This window comes from Cornus florida, unplaced genomic scaffold (assembly GCF_030987335.1).
Source record: "Cornus florida cultivar Cherokee Brave unplaced genomic scaffold, ASM3098733v1 CherokeeBrave_3.0.0_Hap2_Chr11, whole genome shotgun sequence".
NCBI classification, from domain to species: Eukaryota; Viridiplantae; Streptophyta; class Magnoliopsida; order Cornales; family Cornaceae; genus Cornus; species Cornus florida.
In genome coordinates this window covers 137,093,422-137,112,691 of record NW_026775581.1, presented here as the reverse complement: position 1 = coordinate 137,112,691, position 19,270 = coordinate 137,093,422, and the positions used below count along the sequence as shown (strand labels likewise).

The following is a 19,270-nucleotide window of genomic DNA, read 5'->3' as shown; positions in this document are numbered from 1 at the left end:
TTTGTCTTTTTTGCGTCAAAACGACGCCGTTTTTGGTGCAGCCTTTTGTTTTAATTCTAGCAGCTCCTTCCACATTGTGCCGAATAATGCCTTAAGGCATTGTTTGTCAGATTTTTTTTTTTTTTTTTAATTAAAACATAAAAATAGGTTATTTTGAGCTCTTTTTTAGAAATAAAAAATAAAATAAAATATATTAAATAAAAAAATATTGTTTAGGCACTATTTGTCAAAAATAAATTTTATTTGGGCCAAAAATAAATTAAAAAAGCTTGTTTTTTTTTTTTTTGTGTTTTGCACTTAAAATTTGTTTTTTTTTTTTTTTTTGGCTTTAAATTTTAAATGTGTACTACAAATAATGCATTTGGCCGTTTAAAATATAGCCGTTATGAATATAGCCGTTTAGGAAAAGTAAAAAAAAAAATTTAATTTTAATTTTTATTATTATCTTTTTGAAAATTCGGATAGCCTGATGGAGTGCATGTTTTTGGAGAGCGAAAACTATTGATGTGACTCTTGGAATTGCTGACGTGGCTCTTGGAAAAGCTGATGTGGCATTTTTAGAGAGCCAAAATTCAGAGAGGCTGGTGCAGATGGCCTGAGAGAGAAAGAGAGAGCGAAAACTATTGACGTAACTCTTAGAATTGTTGACGTGGCTCTTGGAAAAGGTGATGTGACGTTTTTAGAGAGCCAAAATCTAGAGAGGCTGGTGCAGATGGCCTTAGTGAGAGAGAGAGGGAGAGAGCGAAAACTGTTGACGTGGCTCATAGAATTGCTGGTGTGGTTCTTGAAAAAACTAATGTAACATTGTTAGAGAGTAAAAATTCGAAGAGACTAGTGTAAATGGCCAGAGAGAGTATACCTGTCGTTTTTAGAAAGTCAAAATTCGGAGGGGCTTGTGCACAGAGAGAGAGAGAGAATTTAAACTTTTATACCATAATATATAGGGAAAATTACATATAAATGGAGTCAAAATTCCATATTTATTTAGAGACTGAGTCAAAGTTCTATATTTTTCTAAAATGGATTGCTGAGGTGGCACATGATTTTTTACTGTTTAGAAAATTGTAGTGCCTAAAATGCCCTTCCCTAACAAAAAAGTAGTACCTTCAGTTCAAAAAAGTAGTACCTTCGGAGAAAAAGTAGTACCTTCGCGGGTGTTTAAAAAACATGGTATCTGGACGCCAAAAAGTAGTACATTCAGTTCAAAAAAGTAGTACCTTCGAAGAAAAAGTAGTACCTCTGCGGAAGGGTATTTTAGGCACCACAATTTCTAAACAGTAAAAAATCATATGCCACCTCAGCAATTCATTTTAGAGAAATATGAAACTTTGACTTAGCCTCTAAGTAAATATGGAACTTTAACTCTATTTATATGTAATTTTTCCTAATATATAAATGCTCTGCGGTAGCTACTGTTGAGCCTGTTATTTGCTAATCTGCGAATCTGCGGCTCAAAATCACCGCGACTGGTCCAATCAAATCCCACTGAGCCGCGGCAAGATATTTTTCCACGTGTCAATGTAGTAAATGGGCTACCAGATACACGTGCAAGTGGGTCCCACTACCACGGAGCTTACAGCGACTATGTGGCTTCTCTCTTCTTCAACCATCCACCAACACAACTCCCCAGAATCAGCTCGAATCTCACTGCTTATAATATGAACGTAAATACTCTTATACCATAAAATTTTGATTACAGAGTTTTATTCATTTTGTGTGCTCAATTTTTTCTTTTTTTTGAAAGGTTTTTGTGTGCTCAATTGCTTGAACAAACCCTAACGGAATTGCCATCAGACAAAATCTCGATGTCTTCATTTCAAATTTCGAATTACAAAGCTTTCGATTGCTCGCCATATCCAAGACGCTTCTCTTTAACAGAGAAGTTTACGAAGACTGTAATGTCCTCCTCTTCTTTTTGGGGCAAAGACTTGTGTTTAATCAATGGAGGCTCAGTGGCTGGTTCTGCAAAGAAGCGCTGTTGCATTCGGAGAGTTTCTAGGGTTTTTGCTGGTTCGACTGATTCAAATTTCAAGATGAATCTGAATGAGTATATGGTGACTCTTGAGAAACCACTCGGCATCCGATTCGCCCTCTCTGTCGATGGCAAGATCTTTGTTCATGCTCTCAAGAAAGGGGTTTGTGTTCTGCATTTGTATGCCACATATAAATCTATGATAATTTTCTCTGCAACTCAAATATAGTTTTTGATTGGATCAATTTATTGGTTAGTTAATCAGTAGAATTGCTGTCCAGGGTAATGCAGAAAAGTCTAGAATAATTATGGTTGGTGACACTTTGAAAAAGGCGAGTGAAACATCTGGTGGGAGGCTTATTGAAATCAATGACTTCAGTGATACAGAGTATGTGATAATACTTTTTTTTGTAAATAAAACTGGTCTCTTATTTCATAATGCATGTTATTTTCATATCATATGCGTTTGCACATGTTCAGATAGATATAATAATTACTGCATATACCTATCAAATATCTTTATGCTATGTTTGGCAGCACGGAATTGGCGCTTTAGATTTGGAGGAATTTTAGTACAAAGTTTGAACTAAATTTCCTTCAATACCAAATCCAAGGCACCGATTCGGTGCCCTCAAACATAACATCATTGCTTATATTGTGAGACATTCACTTGAACATGCTAAAATGTCCTGTTCAGGCAGTAAATGTCGAGCCACCCTAAATGTATAAGAATTAAGCTAGCATATGATTAATGAGTGTTTGCCGCTTGTTCTATTTGATGGAGATACATGGTTGGCATTTTACCGTCTTGTTGGATTTCATGATTTCGATGATTAAACTACACCATAACTTACTTTTTATCAAAGAATAGAAACCATTTGAGAGAGAGAGCGCTAAGGTGCTGTTTGAAAAAAACTGAAAATTAAGTACTGGGAATTTTAAGGGCTGAATGTGTTAATTTTTAAGTGGTGGTAATTGTAAATTGAGAATTGTTATGATATCTTTTTGGATTTTTAGTGTTTGACATCTAGTGATAAGTGAAGCCAGTGTCTGTTAAATTTATACCTCAATTTAAGTGGCACGATTTTTTAATGATATGCGAATTGCGTTATCAAACGCACTTAATTGGACAAGTACGTGATATTAAGTTCTAAATTGAGTTATCAAACAACTACTTACACTGAAATGTAAAAGTCACTCTATATTGCAGTACGTAGCACTTGAGCTTTGTTCTTGATGAGGGATTAATTAGTAGTGGAATGCACTAGTTTGCTTCAGCGAATTGTTAGTACTTTTGCACAAGTGTATTTGAATTGTATCAAATCTTGGATCATTAAATTCTTATAGCTTATACATTTTATAGGGTAGATTTTTGACAAGAATCATCACGGTGTCAATTCACAGATAGTTATGTAGCTCTGCGTCCTACCTAAGTGCATGAGAAATTTTATTATTGGATAGCAAAATATAGACTTGTGCACCTCTTACCCTCAAGTTTATCTTCAGGATTTGGACATCTTTCTGTTTCTTCTCGTATTCCATTGATTACACCAAGCTCTCTCTCTCTCTCTCTCTCTGTCCACTTAGCCTCAAATTTAGCTTTGGATATATTTTAGTTTGTCTTAGAAAAAAAAATACTATAATTGTTTTTCATTGATTAAAACAATCTCTCTCTCTCTCTCTCTCTCTCTCTCTCCCTCTCTCATATGTTTGTTTATCTTACCATGTATCTATCTGTTTTTGTACTTCAATCTATCAAATTTTTTTCTTTTTTCTTTTCAGGAAGATGATGAAAGAGAAATCTGGATCTTGTAGCCTAGTCCTTGAAAGGCCCTTCTCTCCTTTTCCAATTCAACAACTACATATTTCAAATGCCATTGATATATTGTTTAATAGAGGTCGTGTTCCTATTTGCACTTGGAACAAAACTATATTGGCATCAAACTTGCGAACATCTTCAGAGGGTAGTGGGAATTCTGGGTATGCCATATTTTCCTCAAAGTTTCTGATATCGAATGGATGGAAGTTTTTAAAAGATCAGAATGGACACGTTAACCCACAAATCCAGAAAAGCACTCCGGATGCACCCTTGAGCCAACTTGTTACCATTTTTTCTGATGAAGAGTCTGGAGATGCTGAATGGGCACACGGGAGCTTCCCGTTGGAGGAGTACATTAAAGCATTAGATCGATCTAAAGGGGAACTGTACTACCATCACTCTCTTGGTATGCAGTACAGTAAGGTGTGATATTTAGTTTGCTTATGCTTTATATTTCTTTTGGTATTCCAATTTTGTTTATGCTTTATACTTCTTTTGGTACTGCAAATCTTTGAGGTGATAAAAACCAAAAAGCATAATTCTTTTTGTGTTAATTTTATGTTCATATATTGAAAATTAATTTGGGTCCTTAAAAAGGCGTTGGGTATAATGGAATAGGTTGCCTGTTGGTATAAAGAGTTAGGAGAAATTGAATCAGGGCGATTGTTGTTTTGTTGTGGTAGTATACATGCAAATGGGAGAAAAATGTCTGTACTTGGAACATAGTGATTACTTGTGAAAATCCAGTCTGGTGATTGGTTTAACTGGAAATGAATCTTATAAGAAGAAAAATATTAAGAGGGATTGCACTAATGTAATGTGACCTGCCCTGAAAAAACATGTATGTCCATATACGTAGTTGAAAAAAAAATATGTTTTCACGCATATCATGTTTTGGCCAATGAAATTCTTAACGTTTTTCACAATTCTGATCATTTTACTATTTGCTATCTGTTAGATTACGGAGCAAATATATGTGGGGTCATGTATACAAAAGGAAGCTGATGTAGAGACTTTGTCAAATGTTGCGGTGAGTGCTGGTAGTACTTTCGTTTTTTGAACACTGTTCAATCTTTGATTCTTGTTGTTAACCTACAATTTGACTGCCACATGAATAATATTCCAATCTGTAGACTGTGTAAATTGGGAAAAAAAAAAATTGCATACAATAAGAGGGTTCTTGAGAAACCCCTTGATTGTGCCTTGTTAGCAATGTGCAAGGAGTACAAGATGATGATTGTAACAACCAGTCAATCAATGGCATTTGTGATTCTACAGTTCATATCAGCAACCAATAGAAAGAGTTCTTTTTCTTCTTTTTAACTTAATGTTACATTTTTTAAATGGGTGTGGTGAATTTCAGATACTATGTATCAAGTTGCTCCAACCTTCTCACAGAACAAGGGACCTCTAACTATAAATTTCAAGTATTATCCTGACTCATGACTAAAACTTTGCAGTCATATGTAAAGGTTCTATTTTAGCTTCATTTTCAGTCTGTTTGAGTGCCAATGTGATCTATACCCATCTTTGTATGCCTTGTGCAAATACGATCGGCGATTGCTGCTTAAACTAGCTGTATGGGTTGTTAATTATCCAGCTTAGGCAGTACATATATATTTCCCTTTTCTTTAAGAACCTCAGATGTGTCTGTTTGGGAGCATAATTGTTGCATGCTATGGTTTTGAGTGTAGAGAAGTTTGAAAGGGGCAATTTATGGAACATAATCTTCCCCTCTTTCATGGATGTCAAATTATATTTGACTGATCAAGGGAATAAAATATATGCTAATTTGTAGTAAATATATTAATTAAGAAGTTAACTAGCTTTCTTAAACCACCTCACCAATTGTGGTGCAAAATGAATTTAGTTACTTTAAATGACCTTTAGTCAGCGATTCTGGACATGTTGCTATTATTTATATTTTTTAGACTGATACCTTTTGAGTGTTAATTTCTTGGATCTAGTTGTGTCTTGTTCAAACACTCACTTACAACAGTCAGGAAATGTCTGCATCAGGGAGTCACTGCTGTACTGAATTTCCAGAGTGGAATTGAAGCAGAAAATTGGGGTATTAGTCCCAAATCAATCAATGAGTCATGCCAACAATTTAATATCCTTATGATCAACTATCCTATAAGGTAATTACAAATTATTGTGGCCCATAAAAAAAAATTAGAATTGTTCATTTCATATTTTAATTGGGCATACTCTCGTGGTGTTTGTTCTGTTCTCCAATTTTTTCAGTGTAGATAAACAATTAAATACATGCTTACTTGCATATGTACCTACATATTTATGTATTTACATACATTTATAGTTGGTTTGTTAGTATGTAGCATCTCTGCGCTGTTGTCTTGATTTTGGACTTTTTAGTGATTAATCTGGTAATGCCTAACTGTTCTGCCTTATGAATGCTCTATCATCTATGTTCACCCTGGAAAATGGAAATGTACAGGGCAGTTCTTAATTGGTCAGAATATAATTTCTTATCAATTAAACCATGCTAGCTGTTTTTCATTTGATGATGACACACTTATTTGAATGTTGTTTCTTTTGTAGGGAGGTAGATTCATTTGATATGAGGAAGAAACTACCATTTTGTGTGGGTCTACTTTTACGCTTATTGAAAAAGAACCATCGTGTTTATGTCACTTGCACCACTGGTTTTGATCGATCCCCTGCTTGTGTGATTGCATATCTGCATTGGATGACAGATACATCCTTACACGCAGCCTACAATTTCGTCACTGGGTTGCATTCATGCAGGCCTGACAGGTTCTTCTTTTTAACCTCCTCTGTACCAAACAAAGTCTCAGCTCCACCTATAAAAATGTTAATTGTACTGAGAAAGTCTGTCTATTTTGATTCACATCTTCTATATTCTGAATTTAAAATACGAACATGTGGGCGGAGTTATGAACTTTGTCCCATAATTTTTTGTTTGTGGTATCATTTAAGAATTGTTCACATAAAACATGATTGACTAGTAATTTATGGGATATATAGTTGTCTACTATAACCTGTGCATGTGTGTGTATGTGGGTGTCTGTGTGTTCGGACACATATGGTTAACATCCTGTGACGCCGGCCCAGACCACATTCTGATCAGAGTGCAGTGCACCTAATTTCAGGATGGATTCTTGTATTGACGTAAAAGAGTAGTTGCATTGTTGATCCTGGCATGTACACCTTAATTCTGTGGAAATTTATTTTCATAATTATACATATACTCTTTTTTTCCTGGGCAAATGGTGGAAAAAAATTATTTGTAAAGAAGTATGTACAAAGATATCAAGTGGGGGCATACCTATTGATGGGGAATGGGGTGTGATTCACACACATGAGCTGCACGTGTTCCAATGTTACTTTTGGAGAAGTGGGAAAGAGAAATAAAATTGGGGATTTTAGTAATTTAGGGTTTTTATTTATGCTTATTGTTATATTTGATCATGTTTGAATTTTAGGGTTGTTTGGTATTTTTATGTTTTAGGGTTTGCTTAATAATTTGCCTATGTGAAGGCTCCTTTGTAAGTTGAGAACTCAGTTTTGAAAAATTGAATATTATCGTTGAGTTTGCAAACTCCCTTTGTGTCTCTTCTCCCTTGTTCTTGCTGTTCTTAATCCCTCCGTCTATCTATCCTACCTACTTCAATCTGATTCTCATCCCTATTCGTCTGTCTTCTCTCCTCCTTCATCTAGCCTCATCTTATCTTCTCATCCTCATCCCCTTCTTTCTTTCTAGTTACTATAAGTTGTTACTTGTCTTGCGTCATCCATACACATACTTTTGAATGCTGAAATGAATTTTGATAAATTATGTGCTAGAAATTTGAATGCAGACCAGCAATTGCGTGGGCAACATGGGATCTTATAGCTATGGTGGAAAACGGCAAACATGATGGACCAGCAACCCATGCTGTGACATTCGTGTGGAATGGGCAAGAGGTACTTGATGACTTCAATTAGAATTATTTTCAGTTTTAATTGTTTGACACCTCAAAATGTGAAGTTTTTTTTTATTTTTTTTATTTTTTTTCTGTGTGTGTGTGTTCGATTCTGGGAACTGATTCCAGCAAGGAATTTGCTGCATGTATGCTTATGTAATTATCTTTATAAATTTCAATTGTGTGATTTGGTCGTTTTGATGTAGCCATTCTTTTCACTTTGTTGTCCAATTACAGGGTGAGGATGTATCCTTGGTTGGAGATTTTACTGGAAATTGGAAAGAACCAATTAAGGCAGTCCACAAGGGTGGCCCAAGATATGAAGTTGAAGTCAGGCTTTCACAAGGGAAGTAAGTTACATTATTCTTTGTGGCCTTTATAGGTTTTGAGGGGGTTTCAAACTTTCAAGCATTTGTTGAGATTTTCCATAATGTGTCTTGGATTTCCTTCACTAAAAAAGGGTCATTAACCAATTCTGGTCCCGCTAAAGCAGGGTCCTGATAAGGAGAAATTATTAGATGGTCCTAGTCTATTTGACACTTGGTGGACTAATTCAATGACAACCTTCTGATCATGACACTTTGAAATATATTAATACACTCTTGTGGGGCCATTTTCTCAATCCGAGTGTCTATATTTAACTAGTCCACCAAGTGTCATTGGTCCAGGACCATCTAAAAATTTTCCCTGGGAAGGGAGCTGTTTTGTAGCTCAATCTTGGCACCAAGTGTACTTTAAGCGTTAAACTGCTAAACCAGACAATGACCTTCCTTGGATTGCCTTCACTACTTAAAAAAATTTCATACCTTATATCTACTCTACTCAGCAATGCATGGACACCATCACCACTAGAGTTTTAAATTAGAGGTCGAGTCTTCATTTGTTATCCCCTAAAGGAATCCTGATGGCAAACGTTTTGGATTATCAAATTTGACTTTATTAATCTACATTGTTGAGAACAGTACACGTGTAGTAAGAATTTACGAGCTTCATGATAAAACATATCATAATCATTTCTGATTGCTTTAGACACTTCCCTTTTTAATAAATGCGGTCATCGAACTCTAAAGCCTCGCCTTTCCTTTCATGGCAGTGTTGTGCTACGTCTTTGCTAATATGTTTAGATATTCAGTAGCATATTTCCCACCAATTTGAATTTTCATGATCTTCTTTATAGAGCCAATGAATGAATTAGAATGCACTGAGTTCAATTGTGTTTGGTCAGGTCAAATCTATCCTGGCTGGAGTTGACCTGCCAACCCGCATGTGTAAATTACTCCAAGAGTGTGCATTGCTTACATTGGAATCTGACTCTGTGTAGGGTTAATTGTTCCTTTAACCTCAGCCTATTGCCCACATTGAAACTGTTGACTATTAATCATTGTCTCAATCCCCCCTCATGATTAGACACACGTGCTCTATTTGGCCTACTCAGAATTTTATCTTCTTTTCAAATGAGAAGTTGGTGCATGCACATATTGATGTTGCAAGTTTTTCTTGTGCTAATTTGCCAGGAGTTTTAAAAAATCTGACCTAATCAGCAGGCATGCCTGCTCCATTTTGTCAGTGACTCGTAATTGGCATGGCTTTAGGTCAGGCATCTGAGCAGGATGATTTGTTGAGATTTGGAGGATGGCTTCTTTGTCTTTTTGAATTTCTATTGCTTAAGCATCTATCGTGATCTGATAATTCTTTGTATTTGTTTAATGATGTTTGTCTGGATCTTAACAGAGCCAAATGGCAAATCCATGTAGGCTCTGTTTTTAAATGGTTGGTTTTGGGTTTAACTTCTTGGACCCATTCATATGCAGTTTGACATTAGGTTGGACACATGTATGTTAATTTTCTTCAATCCATTGTCACTTTTGTACACTTTTCTTGTGGTTGGTTAGGTGGGTGGAAAATATGGGAGATAGAAAAGGGGGTGTTTGGTAGTTAGGGAAGTGACGGGTAGAATAAGCTTTCAATTGTTTGCCAGGAGAGGAGGGGGCCTTTCCCTCTGGGCTCAACGCATTCCTTACCATCGAATGTGGGAAGGAGATTTGGAAGGAACTCTCCTAATTTTGACATTTTTACCCTTGAAAAATTCTAATCTTTAATATTATGTACAAAGGTAGAATCACAAATAATGAAAAGAAAGAAAGGTCCTTTCCTTTGGAATATTTCTTTCATCTGTGTCTTTCTTTCCTTCCAATTTTCCTTTTCTCGCACTGAGACTTATCTTTATGAGGTTTATCTGGCCAAATAATGAGACAGTAATCGGCCAAATAATCAGCAATTGGAGTCTCCATTGTATGTGTTAAATTTATTTCTACCTATTTTCATTGAAAATATTTCTTGGCATCATATATTTTTGAGATGATTTGTCTGTTGTGTCCAAGTTACCTACAAGGATCATAGTCATCCTCTCTCTTGGGTTTTTTTGTTGGGGGGGGGGGGGGGGGGGGGGGGGGGGGGTGTGTTGGGGTTGCGGGTTTTGTGATAAGCTAGGGATGTAAGATTTCGTTATAAAGTTCTCTCTCTCTCTCTCTCTGCTGAAAGCGGGCCAAAGCCTGAAGAGGTACAGCTCTTTGGGTATCGTTGTAAGTCTCTTTCTAACCACAACTGGAGTTACCTATGGATCTCTGACCTTGGAAGACTGCGATCAATTTGCTAAGACATTTTACATACTGGAATATATGTTTCACCTAGATTTTCATCTGAAATGAACTGTTTGTCATCTCCAGGTACTACTACAAGTTCATTACTAATGGACAATGGAGGCATTCAACATCTTCACCAACTGAAAGGGATGAAAGGGGAAATGTTAACAATGTAATTGTGGTGGGTGACATTGCCAGTGTGAGGCCTTCTGTTCAACAGCAAAAGAAGGTAAATGCATCAACTTTTTGCAAGTTGCAAGTTTTTGTTTAAGAAAATATAGGAAGATATCATTATATCCCTCTAAATCTCAGATTTTTTTAAAATTTTTTTTGGTAAGTCTCTAAATGTTAGAATTATGCTGTCATGTTATCGAGGTTCATATGGGTTTCAAGTGTTTGCGCTAATAGATTCATTGAGATCCCAACATACAAATATATATATGATATATCTGGATGTTGATGCTTACCGTCATGTGGAAATGAACATGAATATTGTTGAAATTTGAAAATACATGGAAACAAACTTATTGGGTTTTCAGGGTCAACAGTTTCCTTAATATTCAATATTTCATCAATGCTAATTATTGTTTGATGTATTAGGATGCGAATGTTGCGAAGGTGATTGAGAGGCCTTTGACAGAAAATGAGCGATTCTTGCTGGCAAAAGCAGCTCGATGTGTTGCATTCTCTGTTTGTCCAATTAGATTATCTCCCAAATAGTCGGTCAGAATAGTAAAGGCACTCTGATCAGAACACCACCACGGTTCTTTATATTGGAAGCACTATGATCAAAACAAAAAATCATCGTATGTTCTAAAATGGCTTGCACAGTGTACGGTGCACGTGTGAGTCATGGCGGATGAAATGTTACATCATAACCATGGAATATTAAAAATTTACCTGGTGTGCATGTACTGGTCTGCTGGGTTTGGTCCGAGCATGATTTATATTCTAACGTACAAGCAGTCATTACATTGTACCTTGCGGGTGGACTGAAATTTGATGTAAAGAGCCTGGAAGCTTCAGGAGCTGCATGGTATCAATTTTGGTGGTAAGAAGAGGGTGATTGCATAAAGTATTTTTTAAAACGTAATTTGTTAGTGTTCTTATGGGCACCATAAAGATTCAATATTGGCTATGTTTATGTTACTTCAATAATTTGAATGTATTGACATGGGGCTATCTTTCTTGTGACTCTCATCGATGCATTTTTCTACTCGTAGAGACCATTAGATGGAATGTGGATTGATTCATTCGACAGTATTTTTGGGTTATGTTTAGGAAACACCGAATTAACACTTTGATTTGGATTAAGGAGTGACTTTATTTATTATTTCATTTCCTTTTCTCTATCGAGAATCATGTCTTAAAGCTGAGCAATTCTTACTTGCACGATACTGTTCAGGACCAAACAATTCATGCTTAGTTATTGTGCTGTACATTTCCGAAGTCATAAAATTCTCTCTTTTCATTCTTAACGTATTGCTTTTCTTCACAAATTTCCGTAGTGTATAATTTTTTTAATTCTCTTTTGAGTTCCAAATGAAGCCACTCTGTTTCTATTTGGAGAGACAAGATAAAATGGTCAAGGAAAATGATTTTTGAACGGAATTTTAAACCTATTTATCTAACTGGTTTCTATATGTAGTAAATGTACCTAAATTTTAGTTTATGGTAAAATACATAGACACCCCCTGAGGTTTAGGGTAAGGACAGGATGATGAAACTTAGTTTATTTTGGAACAAAGATACCTCCTTAAATTTGATACAGTAATTAAAGACAAATGAATTGATATTTTTGCCCTTTGATTTTTATATTGATCCATGTGAATATTGAAATTACCTTTCTAACCTCTCTCTCTATGTATATATTTTATCAATAATTTGTATATACACATATATATAATCAACGAAGAAGACGGCGCGTCCTTTACCTCGGTGCCGACGGTGGCCTGCTCCTCGTCGGCTCATGATTTTTGTACAGAGCTTCGACGAGTCCATGGCAGAGAGCTCTGCCGACGGCCGTGGCCCACTCCTCGCCGATGCATGATGTTTTACAGAGCTCCGGCTATTCCATTGCAGAGAGCTCTGTTGACTCTAGATCTTTCGAATCCGACGAGGCCGACTCTAAATCCGCGAGCACAAAGGTGACCGAACCTTCAACAACCATTCATGGTTCCTCCTCCGTGACCGTAGCCAAACTTCCACGGTGAATAGAACCGCGAGCTCTGAGCAACATCAAGCTCTATAATGAAGACCCAGCTCCGGCAAAGCACCGAACAAATAGCGACCTAAAACAGAGAACTTCAACGCATCAGTTCCGATGGTGACGAGACCCACTTTAGGATTTCAACCAAGCTTCTGTCTAGAGAGGGGGGGGGGGGGGGGGGGGGGGGGGGGGTTACAAACCCATATATTCAATGGTGAATCAGGTGTGTTACGTTGGGGTTTAAGAAGTCAAAAATGGCGATTATAGGTGCAAAAATAGATTTTTGCCCCCATAGCGACTCTACAGTAGAAATCACCAAAAAAAAATAATAGAGCAAACGTTTCACAGTCAAATGCGAAGTCATGGAGGCTCTGATTTCGTCATTCTTCACTAGAGACAACAATTTGATAAACAAATTAACGAAACAGAGCTCACAGGATGCGTTTTAGGTTAATTCTTCGAAGTTGTTTCCGAAAGATGTAGTGCAAAAGTACCTAAAGGTGATCAAACCTTTGTACATTTAGGTTTCAAAGCGGTACAATGAGAAGACGAAGTTTTCAGATCAGTTGTCGATGGTGACTCCGATGTCGTCTCCCGCAACGGCGCTGGTTTGTTCGCCGAGAAAGCAAGCAGAGGAGAAACATAGGAGTCGACGGCGGTACTCCGCCTGTTTCTTCTCGTTTATTCCCTCCGATTGCTCCACCGACGAAGACACCAACAACAACAACCCAATCAATGTTGATTTTAAGCAATCACTCGAATACTTACGCCTCATACTCTCGCTTTCTTGTCGGGCACCAAGACCTCGTCAGTCGCCATGATCTAAATATCTAATTAGAAACTAAATTAAGCTTTCTTCGATGAAAATTCAAATTACAGTAAAGAAACAAGATGACCACAAATCACTGTTGTTAATTTTTTTGGTACCAGGTAACTATGTCCGAATAAGATGACCATATTTTATCACATGTTTGCCACGTCAAGGATGAGGATATTTTTGACATAAAGATCATAAGAAAGAGGTTAAAAAGGTAATTTCAATATTCACATGGATCAATATAAAAATTAAAGGGCAAAAATGTCAATTCATTACCATTAGGGTGTCTTTGGTTACTGTATCAAACTTGAGGGGGTGTCTTTGTTTCAAAATAGGCTAAATTTTATTTGCCTATCCTTACCCCAAACCTCAAGGGGTGTCTATGTACTTTACCCTTAGTTTATCTACATTATTAAATAGATAGAAATCCCTTTGGTAAAATAAATAGGTTAAAAAATCTGTGTAAATATTATTATTCTTTTCTAATAGTGTGGACTATTTAACCCATTCTTCAACCTTTTCGGGTCTCAAATTAGAAACCCCTAGGTTAGATAAATAGATTTGAGATTTCAATGAAAGAATCATTTTTCATTAGAAAACGTCGTATGCTCAATCGATTTAAAAGGTAAATTGCATAAAATTCCTTTATACTTTTAATTTTTAACAAAAAACCCCTTCCTCCACATAATCATTAAATTTGTTACATTGTGTTGTTATAAGGACTAATATGGCTCCTAATATAAATTTAATAAATGGTGCCCTTAAGATTAAATTAAAATTAATACAAAAAAACAACTTATTTGTCATAGTGTTGTTAATTTTTTTTTTTCCCCTGTCATTATAACATCACCTTAATTGTGTGTAATTTTTAAAATTTTCTTAAAGTTAGAATTTTTAAAAAATTAAACTACTCGTATAAGATTCAATATACATACAATCAATCGATTTAGATTCACATTAGCACGAAAACCATGTTTTGGAGATAGGACCTCATCTCTGTCATCCATCAGTCACCATATATGTCTTGTCTAAACTGTACAAGTGGGTTCCATCAACATTCAATTCACACAGTATGTCAAAATCAACTTTTTCGAATTAGGATGCATCTAGATGTTTCTCATAATGAAATCTTCAATTCAAGTATTCAACAAACAAATTGGTCTCTGAAAGTGGAGTCCTAGGATTGATTAACAAAATTTAGCTCAAACACTTCCACCTAAATTTAATTCAACCTTAAGCAATAGACAGTACTTCACCTCCAGTGTTATTACTCAAACAAGCATGAAACGTATGTTTGCGCATTCGTCCATAGGTTAAATCGGACATGTAATTATTGGAATAATTGTTGGCGAGGGTGGCAAATTTCTCTTTTATCTTACGTATAATATGGAATGTTTTTTTAATTCGAAATTAAAAACTTCACAAAATAATCTCAGTAAAATTGTGGCGTGACTTTTGCTTGACTGTGGGTCGCTTTGAGATCCGGTTGTCACGTGACTAATTCGATTCATTTTGTCGTGTCAATAGTGAATTCAAATTTTAATTTTTATTGTAACGCCCCCTAGGTAAGGGTGTTAGGGTTTGCAGTGGGTTCGAGAAGGGCCAGTTATGAGATTGACAAAATTTTAAGTGGTCTTAGACGAACTTAAATGTGAGGCCTTTTACACAAAAAAGTTTCACACTCATAAAAAATTTATAAGAGTGCGAAATTTTCATTAAAATGAAAAAATAAGCACATAAATTTTTGAGGCCCTAAATTTGGAGAGAGAAATATTGGGCTAACGAGAATGTGAATTTGTGTAATTGAAGGGCCCTAAATATATTTTTTGGGGGCTTATTGTTCATGGGCCGAAAATTTTGAGGCCTCTAAATGTTGAGGCCCTAGGTGACTACCTTGTTCGCCTTGGGTCACGGCGCGCCGGGGCTACGAGAGGACATTAAAAATTAAAATAAAGGGCGAGCGTGGCAAAGGGTTGGAGACTAGCGAATTTATAATCTCTTCTTTTTTCTTTTTTGGATAGTAAAATATCTTTGTCTATTTTCACTATAAACGTAAATTATAAGTCGACGTAGTTACATATTTGTGTATTGTGTAATGTAAGGATTGTTAGGGATAATTAATTCTCGTCAACCACTCAACAGTAGGCTGTTATTGAGAGTTAAATGACTCCTTCATCACATACAACGGAAGTATCGTCACATCACATTAACACAAATATATATGAAGATAATAATCATGCACATTCACACATAACACAATATTTTACATGGTTTATCCAATTTTAAGTAGGGCTGTAAGTTGGGCTAGCCCAACCCAGCCCAGTCCTAACCCAACCTCAACCCGAAATTGGATTGAGTTGGTTAGCCCGAATTGTACCCAACATGGGTTATGGGCATATCCCAGCTCGAATATTTTGGACGGGGCGGGCTGGGTTTCATGGGTTGAGTCCCCCCCCTCCCCCGCGCCTTCAAAGAGAGGATTTGAAAAAAAAAAAAAAAAATGAAACACAGTTATACATCTTTCTCTATATATGATGTATATAGGTTATTTTTGTAAAAATGCACAGTTGAATTCTACAAAAATGTTACTTAGAAATTAGAAAATATCTTTTCTTATTTATATAGTGTTTTATGATATTCTAAATTTAGGGATATTCACGTCAATGAAGTTAGAAATACATTATTTTATTTTATTTAGATTATGAGTTCTAAAATCGAAAAAAAAAAAAGGAGTCAAAATACAATTGACCTAAGAATTTGGAGGGTCAGAGAGAGGTGCCCTATCGCACAGTCTCTCTCTGTTTGGACTAATCCTAAGTCGGAGAGTAGGAGATCAAGGGATGAATGGGCACGATATGGTGCATTTTAGTGACTGAGGCGGAAAGATGGCAAGGGCGGTGGATCAGCGGCTGAGGGGGAGGGGCGACGGCGGCGGCAACGGCAGTATAGGGACGACGACAGCGGCTGCAGCGACAACAGAGGAGCGGCGGCGTGTCCTCTCACAAGAATTCGGGTTGGGTTTGGATTGACCATGTTCTAACTCGAGCAGGTAGAAATGTGTCAACCCAAAGCCAACCCAATTCGTTGGTGAATCCAACCCAATTCGAAAAATCTCAGGCTGGGTTCGGGTTGGGCTAGGCCGGTCAATTCCAACTTGCAGCCTAATTTGAGGGGTAGTCTATGGAAAGAGAGAGATTTCACTACTATGAATTAAGGAAAAGAATATACATTCAGATATCAAAATCCCACTCAATCACTCATTATTTCTTTTGAGGCTACATCTATACACTCCAGATTTACATATCTCTCTCCTCTTGTCACAACAATCACCTTTAAATTCTTTACATCTTTTGTCTCTGTACCTTTAAACCTCTCACACCATCTCTATTTATAGATTATTCAAACACAATTTCTTATTTGACAAGTCTTCATCGATCAATTTGGTAGAAATAATTACCATATCAATCTTCAACTTTTTTTAAACTGATTCAATTAGGGTTGCAGGTCCAACTAATTCAAAACAAAGGTTGAACTGATTCCATCGTAATCATAATCACTTCTGTCATAACATTAGCCGCACCAACTAATTTGGGTCAAAAATAAATTAAAAAAAAAAAACCAACAAGGATCACAATGCGGTCAGATTTAATAATACGAAATGCAGGATGAGCAGCAGTCACACTCCTCCTTCCAACACCCTCGTCATTTAATGTGGGTTGGTAAAACAGGGCGGTGAGCATTCAAGACCTGAAGGGATTTGTGATGTTTCTCTGGAGAGCATATCTTTTTGTGGTCTGCTCTTTCTTAATTAATTAAAAAACACACTCTTTTAACAGTTTTACTGTCAACCCATGGACACACACACACCTTGGAAATAGCCTTCATCCATGTCCTTGCATTGCCTCATTCTCACTGTTGTTTTTCGTGATCTTTGCTGACAAAACTAGCTATATTTTCCTATCATACCAATAATTACTGTATTAAACACAGAACTTTCAATCTCATATTTTCCTATATCTATATGCACTTCACTCTGTGATTTGGTGAAACAAATTAAAAGATGGTGTCTTATGATCACATTCAATTTTGGCTTGAAATGGCCAATCTGTAACTAAGTCACACAATTCTTTTTAACAAGTGTTGTTCACACTTTTCAAGCGCGCTCTTGCTCAAATTCTCAGTGCTTATGACTTAATTCTGTCGCTCTCACGCTCCCGCTCTCGCTCCTGTTCCAGCTTTATGTGACTTACATCGATAACAAAATTTTCTAAGTGTGCCATATTTCCAAAAATTGATCGAGTCATTTTGTTCTTCATGGTTTGGCAAACGTACATTCGATCAATTCAACAAGCTGGTTCCACAATTAAGGAAGTAGTCATGATTCATGGAAACAAAATATTCAATCATCTTTCTTTTCATTGTTTAAAAATTATTACTTCAATCAGGAATTAATTCAGTAAATTCATAGAAAATTTATTGAAGACTGGGTCATTGTTAAGAAAGAAAGAAAGAAATTATAATCCATTCCAATAATCAAGATCAAAGGAACACCCATCTAAGAACTCCATCAAGCTAGGGGTATCTAATTTGAAATCATTGTCAGACAACCAGAAAGAATCAACAAAACCGGCCTCGGCCTCCTCGTGGATCATGGTCGATCCTTGCATGTCTGAGGCCTCAACAGTGGTACCACTGGGAGTGGCTTCATTTACTTTGGATTCAGTGGCTGAAATTGATCTCTTGCTGCTACCACAACAATGATGATTTGAATGATCTGCTGTTGTGGGTGTCTCACACACTTCCACTAGTGGTGTGGAGTTTGCAAGTGCAGGAACAGCAACTCTACTATTTTTCTTCTTCATGCCCAGCTTTTTGCTCAAATGGGTATTCCAGTAATTCTTCACTTGATTATCAGTTCGTCCCGGTACTCTTCTTGCAATTAAAGACCACCTAAATACAACAATTTTAATTTTCAAATCCTTAATTATAAGCCTCTATGTAGTACGTTTGTGACCAAATATTCCAAGAGTGAGACTGCATGCTCATTAATTAATATATTGGAACAATTAGTATTTTTCATGAACTTATTATATATAACAAGTCATACAATTTCATACAGTGGGTATATATACAGTACTCCAAAAAAGAAAAACCTGTTCCCAAGGAGATTATGAAGCCTAATGATGAGGTCTTCTTCTTCCTCAGTAAAGTCGCCCCGCTTTACACTCGGGCTTAGGTAATTCATCCACCTTGATCTGCAACTCTTTCCACATCTCTTCAATCCTACATCACATTACAAAACCAAGAATATTCAAAAGAAATCCAACGAGTGAGAGGGAGGGAGGGAGGGAGGGAGGGAGAGAGAGAGAGAGAGAGAGTCCAAGAGAATTCCAAAGAGAGAGAGAGAAGAAGAAGAAGAAAAAGAAGAAGAAGAAGAAGAAGAAGAAGAAGAAGAAGAAGAAGGAGAGGAGGCGGAGAAACTGCCTGCATATATATATATATATATATATATATATGCCATGCCCTAACCAGATTTCTTGGCAATACGATTCCAGTGTCCTTTTCCATGCACTCTTATGTACTCCATGAGTATCTTGTCTTCTTCTTCTGTCCACAAACTTTTCTTGTAATGATTCCCTCTTTCCATTCTTTGTTGTTGTGTTTGTGCAGAGAGAAAGAGTAGGATTCTTGGAAAGAATTTGGACGCGTGTCTGTATATGGATGTGTGTGTATATATATACACTACGTAGTTGTTAGGAACTGCAATGAGAAAACATCACGATGCATTCTCTACATAAAAAAGTCTCAAACGATGATGTCATAATGATGGAAGAGACAGTTCATGATTAATTAATAATTTATTA

The 19,270-nt window shown here is 36.5% G+C and overlaps 2 protein-coding genes across 3 annotated transcripts; one reads left to right on the top strand and one right to left on the bottom strand.

Annotated features, from left to right (window-relative positions):
• The first annotated feature begins 1,587 nt into the window (after positions 1-1,587).
• On the top strand, positions 1,588-11,578 carry LOC132286890 (phosphoglucan phosphatase LSF1, chloroplastic). Of its 2 annotated transcripts, XM_059789311.1 has the most exons (11): positions 1,588-1,664; positions 1,745-2,135; positions 2,254-2,360; positions 3,755-4,214; positions 4,750-4,821; positions 5,811-5,932; positions 6,354-6,569; positions 7,634-7,739; positions 7,976-8,088; positions 10,465-10,609; positions 10,981-11,578. In XM_059789311.1, the coding sequence occupies exons 2-11, from the start codon at positions 1,806-1,808 to the stop codon at positions 11,098-11,100; spliced, it is 1,791 nt and encodes a 596-aa protein (XP_059645294.1). In that variant the 5' UTR covers positions 1,588-1,664; positions 1,745-1,805; the 3' UTR covers positions 11,101-11,578. The 2 variants fall into 2 exon arrangements, with proteins under 2 accessions (XP_059645294.1, XP_059645293.1); XM_059789310.1 differs by having other exon boundaries at positions 1,604-2,135.
• A 6,319-nt stretch (positions 11,579-17,897) lies between these two features.
• Positions 17,898-19,263, bottom strand: LOC132284992 (transcription factor WER-like). Its single transcript, XM_059787145.1, has 3 exons — positions 18,936-19,263; positions 18,560-18,689; positions 17,898-18,356 (listed from the first exon to the last, which is right to left on the bottom strand). The coding sequence occupies exons 1-3, from the start codon at positions 19,051-19,053 to the stop codon at positions 17,921-17,923; spliced, it is 684 nt and encodes a 227-aa protein (XP_059643128.1). The 5' UTR covers positions 19,054-19,263; the 3' UTR covers positions 17,898-17,920.
• Positions 19,264-19,270: the final 7 nt, after the last annotated feature.